General features: G+C 37.7%; 1 protein-coding gene across 4 annotated transcripts in view; it reads right to left on the bottom strand.

Moving 5' to 3' along the window:
* Positions 1-478: 478 nt before the first annotated feature.
* LOC140731647 (serine/threonine-protein kinase NLK-like) overlaps positions 479-15729 on the bottom strand; it is a 138203-nt gene continuing 122952 nt past the window's right edge. For 2 of the 4 annotated variants that reach the window (XM_073053268.1, XM_073053269.1), the window contains 5 exons: positions 7474-7560; positions 6838-7036; positions 3625-3718; positions 2134-2184; positions 479-641 (listed from right to left, as the gene is read on the bottom strand). In XM_073053268.1, coding sequence (XP_072909369.1) covers positions 605-641; positions 2134-2184; positions 3625-3718; positions 6838-7036; positions 7474-7560 — 468 coding nt within the window. In that variant the 3' untranslated portion in view covers positions 479-604. Of the gene's footprint in view, positions 2185-3624; positions 3719-6837; positions 7037-7473; positions 7561-15729 lie in introns of all 4 variants that reach the window. The other 2 variants (XR_012099883.1, XM_073053270.1) reach the window with 2 other exon arrangements.

The following is a 15729-nucleotide window of genomic DNA, read 5'->3' as shown; positions in this document are numbered from 1 at the left end:
GAGGTTCAAGACAAGTCTTTGGTAATGGATCAATCCTAAATACAGTATTCTATACAAAAACAAACAAGTCCCGAAACATAATGAAAACATTTTAGTCAGTGAATAGGTAGCTTGTGTCTGTTATGGAGTTATCCATATGTTGATTTTTATGATTAAATGGTTGTAATCCAAAACCAAATTCTCCTCAATTCGAGGAAGAAAATTCAGCATCTTTGTTTGTTAGCATTTTCCCCTCTAAAGGTGCAGAAGTGGTTTTAAAATATGTTTAAAGAAAGGACACATTAAAGACTTGTGTATTTGAATAAAACTACAAAAAAAAGTTTAAGCACTTCAATACAAAAAGCAACCAAACTGAAGGGAAATTTTTACTCAAAGATGCATGTGTGAGAATTAATGGCATATTACAATCATAAAGGGATATTATAACTGAGGACTTGTGTTTAAATATACAGTAGCACAAACTGACTAGTACCACAGATTTTTGTTTTCAATATCACATTTAATGAATTTCCACCACTGTACTTCAAATCTACATTGTACAAAGTGACCGGCAAGTGTGTCACATAGGATGATGAACTTCAGGAGAAGTCTTGAAACCGGTTTCTCAGCAGGCTCTCAGTATTTTTTTTTGCCCCTGTTTACTGAAAACAGAATTCAATACAAGCCTTAGTTTATTGTTAAAGCTTTGGGGGCTTTAATACCTTTTTTTATATAATTCATAAAATCCCCTCATTGTTCCTAATTGTAAATAGATGCAATTTCCAGCACAGATTCTGCCACAGCAAGCAATTTAAGTTAAAAGTTCAAAAGAAATAAAACATTAGGGACCTATTTTGAAATCTGTGTACACCTTTGCTCTGGGTCACTCGCAGCAAGAGTCCAATGCTAAATACAGATATGAACTACAGTTATTTAACAGTCAAGTATTCATGACCGATCCTGGGGTCATATTCTCAGCTTTGAACACAATTGCGTATTTAAGACAATCCATAAAGGTTCCTTCGTATGTGTGAAAAACTTTTTTTTTCTTAAATATAAAAGCTGGAAGGGACATTCAAGTTTTAAATCCCCACGCTGAATTGTTTTTAAAAAAACGTGGAGGTAAACAAACCAAGTTGTACACTCCTGGAGGTAGAGCCTTCAATTTCTGTTCATATATACATATACACAGGATATTTCAGTGTTCCAGTAGGTAAGGATTTGTCAGAAAGGATATTTAAACTCTGCACTACTGTGACGTTTCAGATCAACACTCCCACAATTCTGCCTAAAGACACGACACAATTAACATAATCGCCTATGTGCTGCTGCTTTTCCTGTTACACTGTCCAGTGCAGAAAATAACTTTTACAGAATATTTCACAGACCTAAAATGTGCAAGCTAATTCCTCTATACAGTATTGTCAAGACTTTTAAAATCTACCCAACACTGGATTTATATACACAAGTGATGTGGGATGATGCATGCTCAAGGTTTAACTGCAGAAATAAAACAAAATGTTTCTAAAAATTGGTTAAATATAATTAAGGGATTGGGGAACATAAGTTACTTCTGCTAGTGATAAACCCACACTCACTCCATCTTTCTAATCACAATGTATTACAACAACAGCAAACCACTGCCAGCTCTGAAGAGAAGTTATAGAATTGATCAACCGACGTGACTTCATGATAGGTCAGCATAGACTTTGCATTCGCAGCCAGCCTTGGTAAAAAGTGTCTTCAGGAATAGATGGGACAGCGTTGATTCCTTAAGAGATCCTGTACATGCCTGCTCCTCATCCCACTTCAATGTCAAGACAACTAGTTCAATTAGTGCAGCTTTTATTTAACCACCCCCCACTCCCCCCGAGCCAAAAAGCGAAGACTGCACAAGGTTCCATAAATACATACAAACTGTGCAGCTCCTGCTAAAGCTGCTTTATTTCAAAGCACAACCACCAATTTTATCCCTAAAAAATACAAGTCCAGCATATTCCTAAAAGTATATTCTTTACAATTATCAGTGGTTTATTTATTTTTAAAAAATTTTATAAGTAAAATTACACACTTGTCCCGACATAAATGGTACTGCAAATTTTAGACTCCAGTGAGAACCTAAAATATTTGTCATCAGTAGTTTCTTCCACTTACTCCCATACCAGTGGAGATGGGGGCATCTCAGAGGGCTGAGCTACTGTGGAGCTGTTAAAGGAAAAAAAGTGGGAAAATCAATTTTTAAAAAATCCAAAATATCAAATCTCTTTCAAATAACAAAAATTCTAAATAATTAACAAGCATTTGTCAGTGATCACACTTTGGGTGTATTGCTGTTATCTCACATATTAAATTATTTGTAAAGAGTATAAAGGATTGTGGGTGTAACATTCTGGTTAAAAACTACAAAAGTTATCAAAATATAATTGAAACATCAACAATTTTGCTGAATCTTGTCTTTAGGCCTTATGAATCATGTAATTTCAGAAGAAAGCACACGTATCATTATAAATAAATGCCCTTACTATATGTTAATTTTATGGTTTAGGTAATCATTTCAATATATTCTGCACTTTGTAAAACAAATACTTCAAATCTACTACAATATTGGGCGTTAACCTTCTAAATACTTAATGTCAGAAGTACATTTCAAAATATATAATTTCCTAGCAAAATCAAGAACTCCAAATTTATTTGCTTCTCATATGGAATAATATAAACAGCAGTATGGCGGATACAATAGGGTCTTTTAAGAGACTTCTGGACAGGTACATGGAGTTTAGAAAAATAGAGGGCTATGGGTAACCCTAGGTGATTTCTAAGGTAAGGACATGTTCGGCACAGCATTGTGGGCCGAAGGGCTTGTATTGTGCTGTAGGTTTTCTGTGTTTCAAAACTGGTCAAAAATAGCCAAATTCAATCCCTGGATGGTGCTGACCTCAGGTAGAAATTTGTAGCCCTGCAACTGGCTTCATGTTTGCAGAGTGATGTAGATGGGATAAGAAAAGAGCCAGAGCTCGAATATAATGCCTTCCTTTGGTATAATTATTGAACATAGGAAAGGTATCAGAGAATATACATAAAACCATTTATCAGCATTAGAATTAATATTTTCTCCCATAAAGAAACATGTCTAGATACATAGCTAGAACTTTTATGGCTGAAATGTATTGAATTATATTTAAAATGCATTTCCTATTCTATTTTCACATTCATAATTTTATGACAGAAAATTAAAAATCATCTTCTAAATAATTTAGCATCCTAAAAAAAGTAAATTAAACAACAGGTTTTCCAACAGAAGTCTAGATAACTTTTATCATTAGGAGTGACATATATAGTTTTGGGTTTGTCTGACAAATCTATTCGAAGATGGTCTATAGAAAATTATAATGTTCTTTCTAAAATGTTACTTTCTAAAAGCCAATGATCTTTTAATCATTTCATTTCACGTGTTGTGGTATTTAAATAAATACATTATGCAGAAAAGATTTTTTTTTAATTATCTGAAAATTAAATAGAATTTAATACTTTTCTTAATTTGTTCAGAAGTTACTGCCCTTCCACAACTTTTCTACACCAAAGTCTGGAACACTTTAAGCACTGCAAATTCAAAAATACTTGGACAAAGTGTCTACAATAAAATACCTGATAAAGCTTTTAAATGCAGCAGACTGTGGATTGATACATAGTGGAACCCGATTTCCTTTCTGCTGTTCCAGAATGAATTGATGAATGAGCTCTGTAGAATAGGAAATGAATGGTATTTAATTATAACAATACAACTTCCTGCCTTCCAGTCATTGTCAAATTGATTTACCAGTTTTTTTTAACAATTTCCCACATGTGGAACTTCTGCTGGCCAGGAGGAAACCAGTTGAGGATGTGAAGGAATGGTCAATACACCTCGCAAAATCCTGTAATCTTAAATCTTGATTAACAGTGGAATTTTAGTATGAGGATAAAGGATTATGAGCGTGATCTTCTCAGTCATTCATTCACATATGAAGTGTCTTAATATAAAGAATGTCCAATGTTTTATTAAATGTGGAGAAAATGGTAAATGAACATGTGCAGCCACTAAGGAAGAAATTAAACACAATGACAGCTTGGTTCCAAAGATTTTTTTTAAAGGAAACGGAGTGGTAGATAAATGAGGAGAATCTTTTTCAGCACTGAGGAGATAGATAATGACTACCACCAATACTAAAATAGGAGAACCATGCTAGAGTCAAAGAGTTCAAGAAGCTTTCAAATGAAGAATGATGAAGATATAGAGGCTACTGCAAAGCCAGTGATTTGATGAAAACGATTATTTTAAACTTGTGTGTTAGTAGAGCTCTGAACCAGACCTACAAAATTAGATATGAATAGATGGTACAATATTGGTAGTAAAAATATGGAACATGTGCATGTAGGAATGAGAGGCAGGCAAAGACAATGAAGCATTTCAGAAGTGCTTAAAATTAAATAATATTGGGGATGGAAAAACTAAACTTGGGAAAGAAGTGGGAAGTGTTGCAGATGTAGAAAAACAATTTTGATGATGTATTGGATGGTCAATTTGAAAGTCTGAGATGATAAAGATTTGTAATGATTGATTTGAACTTCATAAGTGGTTCAAGGGAAATAAAGAGTTAGCAAAGAAGCAGAATTCTGGTGATCAAAAGGAACGATTTTGTTCTTCCCAATGTTTAAATGGGCATGTTTGGTGTCTGCCTTCATGTTTGAGAGTACATTAAGACTCTTTTAGCCCAGCTCGTTCACACCAACCAAAATAACTCTTCATAGTAATCCCATTTTCCTGCATTTACACCACTATAGTGAATCATTTCCTTTAACAATTATGGTTCACAATTATTATGTCTAGGCACTTGTACATCAAAAACAAACACACTTTAGATGGAAGTTGGATAAAAAGGGATGTAAAATCCTTTGCCCTCCTTCCCAACAGCACTGCAATCCCCACTGAAATCGCTGGGGCCAAAATATACGAGAATCAATTCTCAATAGGGCCAGAATGTCTGAAAGATTTGACCATTGCCATGCAAGCAAATCCAAAATTTACGCTGTCCACAGCATATCTACGACTTTGTGACGGGCGCCATTGGATCTGTCACTTCACTCCAATGCAGTGATCCATGTATCCCGGGTGGAATTTCCCATTATCCTGAAGAATCAGCCTCTCTGCACCTATATTAAACCTGGATAGGACTGATAATTCAGCCCACAGAATGGGGCTTCAGTTTAATGTTTCTGTTGTCTACTGCTACTGATGAAAACACTTCTAATTCATATTAACTTTAATAATTTTTAGTTCTCTAAATGCTGGAGCCATGTAAACACTAGACAAAAAGAATAAATAAGGGTTTTAAGAGGAGACACAGTTCTAGCCATAGTTTTGCATTCTGTGAAAGCCTGTCAGGGAATTCTAGACATGTGTCCTCAAAAGTACACTGTCTGAGGCCTACCTGTCACTATGGCCTTGTTATGTATCACTTCTCAACTCTTGGATGCAGAAAATCAGAGAGATCCATTCTCTGCACAAAGCTCATGTATGTGCTGGTGGGAGGGAACACAGGTGACAATTCTTAGCTGGCTTGATTTGATCTATCCCATTAATCACTTTTTTTAACTCTTTGCTTTAAGTCTTTTCTTTCACATTATGGGAATTCATCCACTTTATAAGCAGCAATTCTACTTCCACCAACTTTTCAAACTGCAAGTTCAAGACCTGCCACCACTCCAGATGGATCTTTTTTGCTCAGCTCTACTCTAATCTAAGCCAAAAGAACCTCACTTCACCGGCTTCTTAATCTGGCTTCTCCTCCCTTCCAGTCCAGTCCTGATAAAGATCTTGGTGTGAAACAATGACTGTTTATTCCTCTTCATAGATGCTGCCTGGCCTGCTGAGTTCCTCCAGTATTTTGTGTGTGTTACTCTGGATTTCCAATATCTGAAGAATGTTTATGACCTTATCTTTTAAAAAGTTATAACGTGACTTCTCTAATCATAATCTGTACATTAGGCAAAAAAGTACCTGTATGCTGCTTGACCACCCAGATCCCTCTGTTGCTTTACAATTTCAATACCAGACATACCTTTGCTTCATTAATCTTCTAACAACCTGACAATTAGCATTCATGGTTAAGAATTCTTGGGATTGAAGTAGAAATAGCCAATTTCTACTCCCAAACATGGCAAAGCTGACATGATGCTTTGGTTCAGGTTTTGCTGGCAAATGCCATGAGTTTAAATGCAACCAAGTTAAGGACGGCGACATTTGTAGTGTTCGGGGTGGTACTGAACTTACTTGGCAATAGTTGGAGTACAGCTGTGGAACTCAATCTTGCCAAAATTCCTCACTACTTACTCCAGGGAACTGGTTCCTGCATTTTTTGCTAATGATTTTGATGGGGATTGCACTGCAGTGGGAAAGTGGGGGGGGGGGGGGTGCAGAGAGAGTGTGTACAGGTTTTTAAGTCTCTTAAACCGTTTTTGTAATTAACTGTGATTTCAGATGTTTTTTTCTGCTTTTCTGATTTTTTTTTTGAATCGAATATACTGTGTGTTCTGGAAGTTTTAAAAACCCTTAGCTTTCCTGTGAGTTTTGTGGTCAGTGTCCATGTGGACTGATGCCTTGTTGCTGGATACTGGGACAATTCTGTGGCAGCAAAATAGGATCCTGCATTTGCATTGGGTGACTGTGGGTGGTAAATGAATGCCAGCAGCTATATAAGGTAATAAAGATGCATAACTTGTTATTCGTATCTTTTACACACAAAATTATGAAAAAAATCATTCATAGTCTTGGTACAAAATGTTGCAACTACAGGGAACTGTATTTAAAACTGTACTAACCTTTAACCTGCCGAACAGATGTCAAATTTTTTTCGAAGCTGTCATCAAATTTGGGATTGGTGATGGGCTCAAAATCATTGGTGTAAACACGCCCCGTAGAGGTGGTATAACAGCACTTGCACATACAAGTGTGGTATCTAAGCCGTCCTTCATCCAAATATGGATGTGCCAGGGCATCCTTTGCAGAGATTCTTTTTGACTGCAGTGTAAAAGGAACAGAAACTTTTAACAACAAAAAAGCTACTTTTTCCCTATTACTTGACTTGAGAGGTGACATTCTACTCTTCAAAACAAATCAAATGATCATTTTTCAGGTTAAATCTATAGAACTTTATAGTCCATCCATGATGTCCTTATCAAACAGCTTTACTATAGGTTTAAATAGTATCAAATATTAATTGATAAAACAAAATTACTGAAATGGCATTAAAATGATACCACATCTACTTGAATTTCCTAACTTATTCCTATCCATTGCAATTGAAGATTGCATACATTTTCGGAACAACAATTCCAATGCTCAGTAACTTGAGCACTACTCAACATTTATTTTGTATGTTTTCCTGTTAGCATTACCAGTGGTGCAAGGTAATGGAGAAGTGATTCTCATACTGGAAAATAAGTGCGCATACTTACAGGATCAAAGACTAACATCCTGCAGAGGAGGTGGACAGCTTCATGGGTAGCCTGGCTGGATAGCGTATAAAGGACAGGAAGTGATGGCTGTGAAGAGAGGGAAGAAAGGCTTTGAAGACGTCAGTGATTTGCAACAGGATGTGAGACGTCACTTCTAATGTTTGAGTAAACAAAACAGACAAGTTGTGATAAAAACAAATTACAGGAACAGTAACTTTAACAAGGCATTTTCAATTTAGGCTTCTGTGTTAAACATTATTTCAATGTTTCTCAGAATAACTTATGCAGTTTTGTAAATGGCAAACTATCTAAATCAATTTTTATTTTTGGGATTAAAGTGCATAATTAATTAGGGTATGGTTTACTATGAAAGTTCACTAATCTGAAGTGTTTCCCTCTTATGTTGGCTGGAACATTGAACCTTAATTTCTGATCAAAGAAACAAGTCAAAGTCAAATTTACAATTCAATCTGATTTCAGAAGCCAACTAGATTAGATTTAAGCACTGGGAACTTCTGGAGTTTAGCCAGTTCTTGGTTTCATACCAAAGTCAAACAAACAAACTTCTTCATCTCAAACCAATCTGAAATTGTGAAACAGAAAAGCAGCATGTTTATTCACACTTAACTGCAGAGAATGATTTGTAAAATCTACAAGGGCAAAATGCTTTAGATGTCTAAAGTATGAAATACGTCATAAACTGGAAATACTCATCAGGTTAAATGGTAACTAGAAATAGAAACAGGGCCAGTGCTACAGGTCAACAGCCTCTCATTAAAACTGATGAAATGTCATTAACCTTAGGGTTTTAATTGTTTCTTGTTGAATATTTGAATATTTCCAGCATTTAATGCTTTTCTATTTAATTTGATAAAGTCACAAAATTTAAATTCATGTCTTGCCATTGTTTAAACTAAACTATTTAAAGGCAAGACAATCTAATTTAAAGTTATTATTCAGTATGTGACATTTACAAATACCATGCTTTAGTTACATTTGATGACAACAGTGCAAATTTAAAATAAACTTGCAAATAAGCAGTCACAAGTAGAATTTGCCCCGCTTCAAAAGCACAACTAGATTGCTCTACCTGTCAATATTAGGTTCATTGTTCCACAAAGTGGGCTTAACATCAGATTTTATAAATGCACAAGTAATATACATAGCCATAAGTGTACACTAGTGCAAACTGATACAGGCAATTGTGACTTTCTTGCTCATTCTAATATGGAGTAATTAGTGGCTGACTAGGAATGAGGCAATCAAAAACAGTAATCCTCATAAAGCACATTCCTCATAAGGAACAGCTTCAGGCCACTCAGCCCATTGAGTTTGCTTCGCCATTTCATCATGGCTTATTTATTATCCCCCAACACTATTCTCCTCGTAACCTTTGACACCATGACTAATCAAGAACCTATCAACCTCTGCTTCAGATATACCCAATGACTTGACATCTGAAGCTGACTGTGGCAATGAATACCATAGATTCCCTACCCTCTGGCTAAAGAAATTTTTCCTCATCCCCACTCTAAATAGATGTCCATTTATTCTGAGGCTGTGCCCTATGGTCCTAGACTCCCCCACTAGAGGAAACATCCTCTTCACATCCAGTCTATCTTGACCTTTCAATATTCGATACATTTCAATGAAGCTTCCCGCCCCACCATTCTCCTAAACTCCAGCGAATACAGGCCCAGAGCCACTAAACGCCCCTCATACATTAATCCTTACATTCGCAGAATCATTCTCATGAACCTCCTCTCCATCTTTTCTTTGAAAAAGAACCCAAAATTGCTCACAATATTCCAAGTGCAGTTTGACCAATGATTTATAAAGCCTCAGCATTACATCCTTACTCTTGCATTCATTTCAAGACGACTGAATGTTAACATTGTATTTGCTTTCCTTACTCTGACCTAACCTGCAAGCTAACCTTTAGGGAATCCTGTACTAGGATTCCAAAATCCCTTTACACCTCTGATTTCTGAATGTTCTCCTCACTTAGAAAACAGTATACTGTATGTCTTTCTTCCTTCTACCAAAGTGCATGACCCTACACTTCATTACACTATATTCCACCTGCCACTTCTTTGCTGATTCTGCCAGTTTATCTAAGTCTTTCTGCAGACTCCTTGCTTCTTCAGCACTACTTGGACCTTCACTTATCTTTGTATTGTCTTCAAATTTAGCCACAAACCTATCAATCCTGTCATCCAAATCATGAACATATAACATGAAAAAAAAAGCAGTCCCTACCCCTACACTACCCACTGTGCAACACCACTAGTTACTGGCTGTCAGCCAGAAAAGGCCTCCTTTATTCCCACTCTTTGCCTCCTGCCAAGCAGCCAATCTACTATTCATGCTAGAATCTTTTCTGTAATACCGTATCTTGTTAAGCAGTCTTACGTGTGCAAAGGCCTTCTAAAAACCTAGGTGAACAACATCCACTGTCCTTCGTTTAACCTGTCTGCTATTTTCTCAAAGGATTTCAAGAGATTTGTCAGGTTAGATTTCCCCTTATGGAAACCATGCTGATTTCGGCCTACTTCATCATGAGCTTCCAAGTACCCTGAAACCTCATCCTTAATAATGGACTCCAACATCTTCCCAACTACTGAAGTCAGGCTAACCGACCTGTAATTTCCTTTCTTCTTCCTCCTTCCCTTCTTTAAGAGTGGAGTGGCATTAGCAACTTTCCAGTCCTCCAGAACAATTCCAGATCTAGTGATTCTTGAAAGATCATTACTAATGCCTCCACTATCTCTTCAGCTACCCCTCTCAGAACCCTGGGGTGTAGTCCATCTGACTTATCCACCTTCAGACTTTTCAGCTTCCCAAGCACCTTCTCCTTAGTAACAGTAATGACACTTACTTCTGCCCTGACACTCTCACATTTCTGGCATTCTGATAGTGTCTTCTACAGTGATGACTGACGCAAAATATTTAAGTTTACCTACCATTTCTTTGTCCCCCATTACTACCTCTATTTCACTTGTCAGCCCTGGTTGTATCATCCTCCCTTTAGAATACTATTTCATTTTTGGGATTATCTATCCTGTGCCTTCTGAATTGCCCCCAGAAAGTTCCAGCCATTGTTATTCTGTTGTCATCCTTGCTAGTGCCTCCTTCCAATTAACTTAGGCCAGCTCTTCTCTTTGTGCCACTGTAACACTGATATATCTGACCTTAGCTTCTTACTAATCCTGAATCTGCTTATCTAACAATGTTACAGTTTGCTGCAGAAATAGTAATGGGTTGAAATGACTGAACCCGATGTTTGGACGATGATTTAGGCACCTGGCCAGATTGAAAATGTTAGGGTGTCGGCGCCCGAGGGTGAGGAACGGGTCAGTTCATTTCATCTCACTGCTCTGTGCTGAACTAAGAGTCTGTGCACTTCAGTTCAGAGCACTATTGCTTGCATTTATTGTTTGCGTGATTTGTTTTCATTTCTCTGCATACTGGGTGTTCAACAGTTTTTTTAAACTGTGTACGTTTGGGTTTCTTTGCTTCATGGCTGCCTGTCAGGAGATGAATCTCAACGTTGTATAATGCATGCATACTTTGATAATAAATGTACTTTGAAAAGGTAAAGCATCTCTATTTTTTCAACTAACCTACAATACTACAGGCAGTCCCTGGGTTACATACGAGTTCCGTTCCTGAGTCCGTCTTTGAGTCGGATTTGTACATAAGTCGGAACAAGTACATCCGGTATTATTTAGCGTCAGTTAGTCAAACGTTTGTCTTAGTATATAGAATATATTTTCCCTTTCTATGTATATAAAACACTTAAGAAACATATGTATTCCAATAATTAAACCACTGCGTTGCTTAGTAATAATTGTAGCTTTCACATGCTCCATTATTCTCACATTATCCATTATCCTTTAAAATTGTTCCGATCATTGACCGATTGTAGCCTAATGACCAGTGGCGTTTCACCTCTTTCCAAACGCTTTATTATTTCCACTTTATTTTCAATTGCGATTGCTTCCCATCGATGGAACAGAAACACTGCAGGCGGCAGGTCCCGAGCTCCACTGGCTCCCGAGGTCCGCTGAGCCCTAAGGACCACCTCACTGAGACAGGCTAAATGGGACAAGTGGGCACTGTGCTGGGTTTGGGTATTTGATCCTCCACAATATTCTGCGTGGGAATTTAAACTGGAGGTGGCAGTGTTATTTACGATGTTGAGTTGTGAGCTCGACATCAACCCGGCACAGATGGTACGGGAGTCACTGGATCAACATCAACCCAGCATGGGAGCAATCTGTCACTGGATCGAACTCGGAAACCTCCGTTCTCCAGCCCAGCGCTGATCTCACTGCACCACCTGCCGACCAGAACCTGGGGGGGGGGGTCAGGGTGAATCTTACTAAGAACAATTTAAGCCAAATGCAAAGTTAAACACTCAACACAGTATCAACGGCAATGACTTAAAATGGCGTTCTCCTTCCTTGGTTCGTAACTCGGGGACAACCTGTACTTTCAACATAGCACATTTTAGGCAACAATGCATCCTGCAAATTCCTGAACATATCCCCTATTTGCTACTTATCCCCCTTACATTAGCGGCTGGATGTACTCTGGGCTTTAAAAAAAATCTGTCAATTATTAGATTATTCTCAAAGCCAGTTACAATTTAGGAACATGTACCACCACAGTGCTAAAGCAGGTATGAAAATTGCCCAAGATGATTGATTGAGACAGTGTGAATAGAGAGAAACTATTTCCATTAGCAGGTAGCTCAAGGTCAAGGGACAGTGATTTATAAAAGATCCAGAGATTAAAGGCTGACAAGGGAACAGCTGCAAAGAAAACTTACATAAAGTAGATTTTTTTTCTCTGGGGACTCAGCATTGTAAAAAGTAGGAAGAAAACGTATTGGATTGCTCTACAAAGAGTTGCAGAGATCCATTGGCCCAATAACTACCTACAATAACCATTCAATGAATTCTGAAATACAGTAAATTATCAAATACATTCATTCCAGTATGGTTCTCCTAATCAGCATAATACTTCTATATCTTCCCACCCCCTTTTCACTTGGTACCAAGTCATTCCCTGGCTGCTGGGCTGATTAGATGCAGAGAAAACAGTAGACTTCGGCATTTCTAGTTTCTTGCCCAATATAACATCACACAAAATGTTCCCTAAATGTGTACATTTCCCAATCATGAAAACTGCTTCATTTAGAATAGTATGAGCCGTTGCATTTTTGCCCCAATTCTCTGGTCAACAACAAGCCAATGATGCTTGTCACCATCTCAGAAATCCAGCAATCCTACACAGAGATACTTCCTAGCTCTATCTCAGCTTCTAATGCTGACCAACAGCAATACAAACCAAAAGGCCAATGACATCAGAATTCTCACTAGATGGTAAACCAGAAAGTAAAAAGCCCTATTTTCATTTAATTTTAAATAGATTTTACTAACCGTAAAGATCAGAACATGCACAGGACTATGGAAGAATTCAATATACCACTTTTTTTTACTTTAAGTACAATTTAAGTAATTGAGTAAATAACAAGCCATATTCTTGAAAACACTTTTAGTTAGAATCAGTGAGGTTGTTAAATTAATATAATTTGATATAAACAGGTACACCTCATGCAAAAAATAAACAAAGAAAATGAAGGAACAACACACACAGAATGCTGGTGGAACACAGCAGGCCAGGCAGCATCTATAAGAGAAGTACTGACGAAGGGTCTCGGCCCGAAACGTCGACAGTACTTCTCCTATAGATGCTGCCTGGCCTGCTGTGTTCCACCAGCATTCTGTGTGTGTTGTTTGAATTTCCAGCATCTGCAGATTTCCTTGTGTTTGCAAAGAAAATGAAGGCCTTCTACTGCAAGAATAGTTTATATATACATGAAGTTATCACTTTATTGACTCAATTAGAAAAGGTGGTAAAACAGCTATCTCAGTGGGGGAGTGGGAAATCAACAGAAAATTCTGGATATTACCCTTGTACATGCTTGAAGTACCCGACAGCTGCAAGATGTATTGATAGCAAACACGGATTGTTGAACCACAACTACAACTGTACATTCATAGCCTTTATCCATTTACAATCAAACTGTTTGATCTTAATGCTACTGTAAGTACATATATGGGGTGATTTTAAAATTCCAAACAAAATGAGAATTTAAATAAGGTTTATCTACTGGCTGTTTACAGATTACATTTAGCAATTTTTTTCCTGTATCTGTTAGGATATCAGTTACTAGACACGTGATAAATAACAAAATGACATTGTGCATTAATGATCCCATATTTTGCTCCTAGAATGTGACTAAGGTTGAGGAATGCAATTTATTTCTTCCTCACTTTGAGAGGATTCTGGGGAAATAGTACATGAATTGTTGCGTGTAGTGTGGTGAAACACAAGGATTTTGGGATTTTCAGTGGCCGAAAGGAATGATAATATTTTTCCAAGTCAGGAAGATGTCCAAGGAGAAAGCACTGGTGGTGATGTTCCTACGTGCTGATTGCATTTGTAACTGTTAGGTGGTGCAGATTACAGGCTCAGGTGGTACCATCCAGGAACCCTTAGAATTTTATGGTTAGTAGTTGTATTTTTAGTGCCAATGGAGTGAATGCTTAAGTTTTTTAAAAAAGCACAAGCCAGTTATATTGTCTGCTAAGGTATCGGGGGTAATCAAGGATTCATACATTCAGGCAACTGGGAAGTAACCCACCACTCAAAATGAGCTCTGTGAACAATGAAAAGGCGTTGATAAAGGACGGGGTGAATATACACAGCACTGAACCTGCTTGTCTACAAGATATTTATGTGCTTTGTCCTTAATGGAAAATTAGCTCCTCTTTCTCTCTCTCACTGGGCACTGAATATGTTCTAAACCTTTGATCTGCTCAGATAGTTGTGGCTTGTTATACACATTTACAGTGTGGGGTAGCTTCAGTGGGATGGCATTTTCTTTCCATGTACAGCACCTTCATATCGGGAGATCATTCAGTCCATTTGTCTGTATGTATCTTTAAAACAGAAGCTATCCAATCCCTTCCCTTTTTAAGCTCTAGGTATATACAGCAGCTTTATAGGTCACCACATTTCTAGTTCCCATCCACTTTGTAAGTGTGATGGGGATTTGCCTTTATCACTATTCCCAGCAGTGTATTCCGCACTACTGAAGGGATTACCATCCATCTGGCTGAAAGAAAATGTTATCAACCTCTCATTTCCCCTCATGTTCCAAAGACTAATCAAATCCAAGTACAGCCAAAATTTTCCATTCTTAGGAATATTTAGGACTTGGTCAGTGGTATTGTACAGTAAAGCCTACCACACATCAGTACATTGTGCTCTTGGAGCTTCCAAGGGAGGTATTACCCAAAGGGACAGGATATGTTCAAGAATCTGGCTTTGAGAAAGATGGCATCACAAGGTTTAGAGAAAAATGTGATGTCACGTCTCAGAACAATTAGCCAAGGGCTCCAAAATGTCAGTTCAGTGGAATGTATGTGTTCAAAGTTCGAAGTAAATTTATTATCAAAGTACACATACATCATCATAAAAGCCTGAGATTCAATTCCTTGTGGGCATCCTCAAATCCATAACAGAATCAATGAAAGACTGCACCAACTGGTTATTCAACCAGTGTGGAAAAGACAACAAAATGCGCAAATACAAAAGGAAAGAATAATAAATAAGAAATAAATATTGAGAATGTGCGATGAAGAGTCCTTGAAATTAGTCCATAGATTGTGGGAACATTTCAGTGATGGGGCACATGAAGTTGAGTGAGGTTGTCCCACTGGTTCAAGAGCCTGATAGTTGACTGGTATTAACTATTCCTGAACCTGCTGGTGTGAGTCCTGAAGTTCCTATACCTTATTCCTGATGGCAACTGTGAGAAGAGGGTATGACATGGGTAGTGGGGGGTCTCTGATGATGGCAGCTACTTTCCTGTAACAACACTCGTGTAGATATGCTCAAAAGTGAGGAGAACATTATCCATGATAGATGAGGCCATATCCACTTTTTGGGGGTTTTCCATTCAAGGGTATTGGTGTTCCTATACCAGGCTGTGATGCAGCCAGTCAATATACCCTCCACCACACATCTATAAAACCATGTCAAAGTTTTAAATGTCTCTCCGAATCTTTGTAAACTCCTAAAGTAGAGGTACCACCATGCCTTCTTCATAAGTGCACATACATGCTAGATCCAGGACAGGTCTTCCTAAATGACAACACTGAGGAATTTAAAGTTGCTGAC

This window comes from Hemitrygon akajei, chromosome 8 (genome assembly GCF_048418815.1).
Source record: "Hemitrygon akajei chromosome 8, sHemAka1.3, whole genome shotgun sequence".
In the NCBI taxonomy this organism is placed as follows: Eukaryota; Metazoa; Chordata; class Chondrichthyes; order Myliobatiformes; family Dasyatidae; genus Hemitrygon; species Hemitrygon akajei.
The sequence above is the reverse complement of the archived record's forward strand: the minus strand, read 5'-3'. Positions and strand labels throughout refer to the sequence as shown.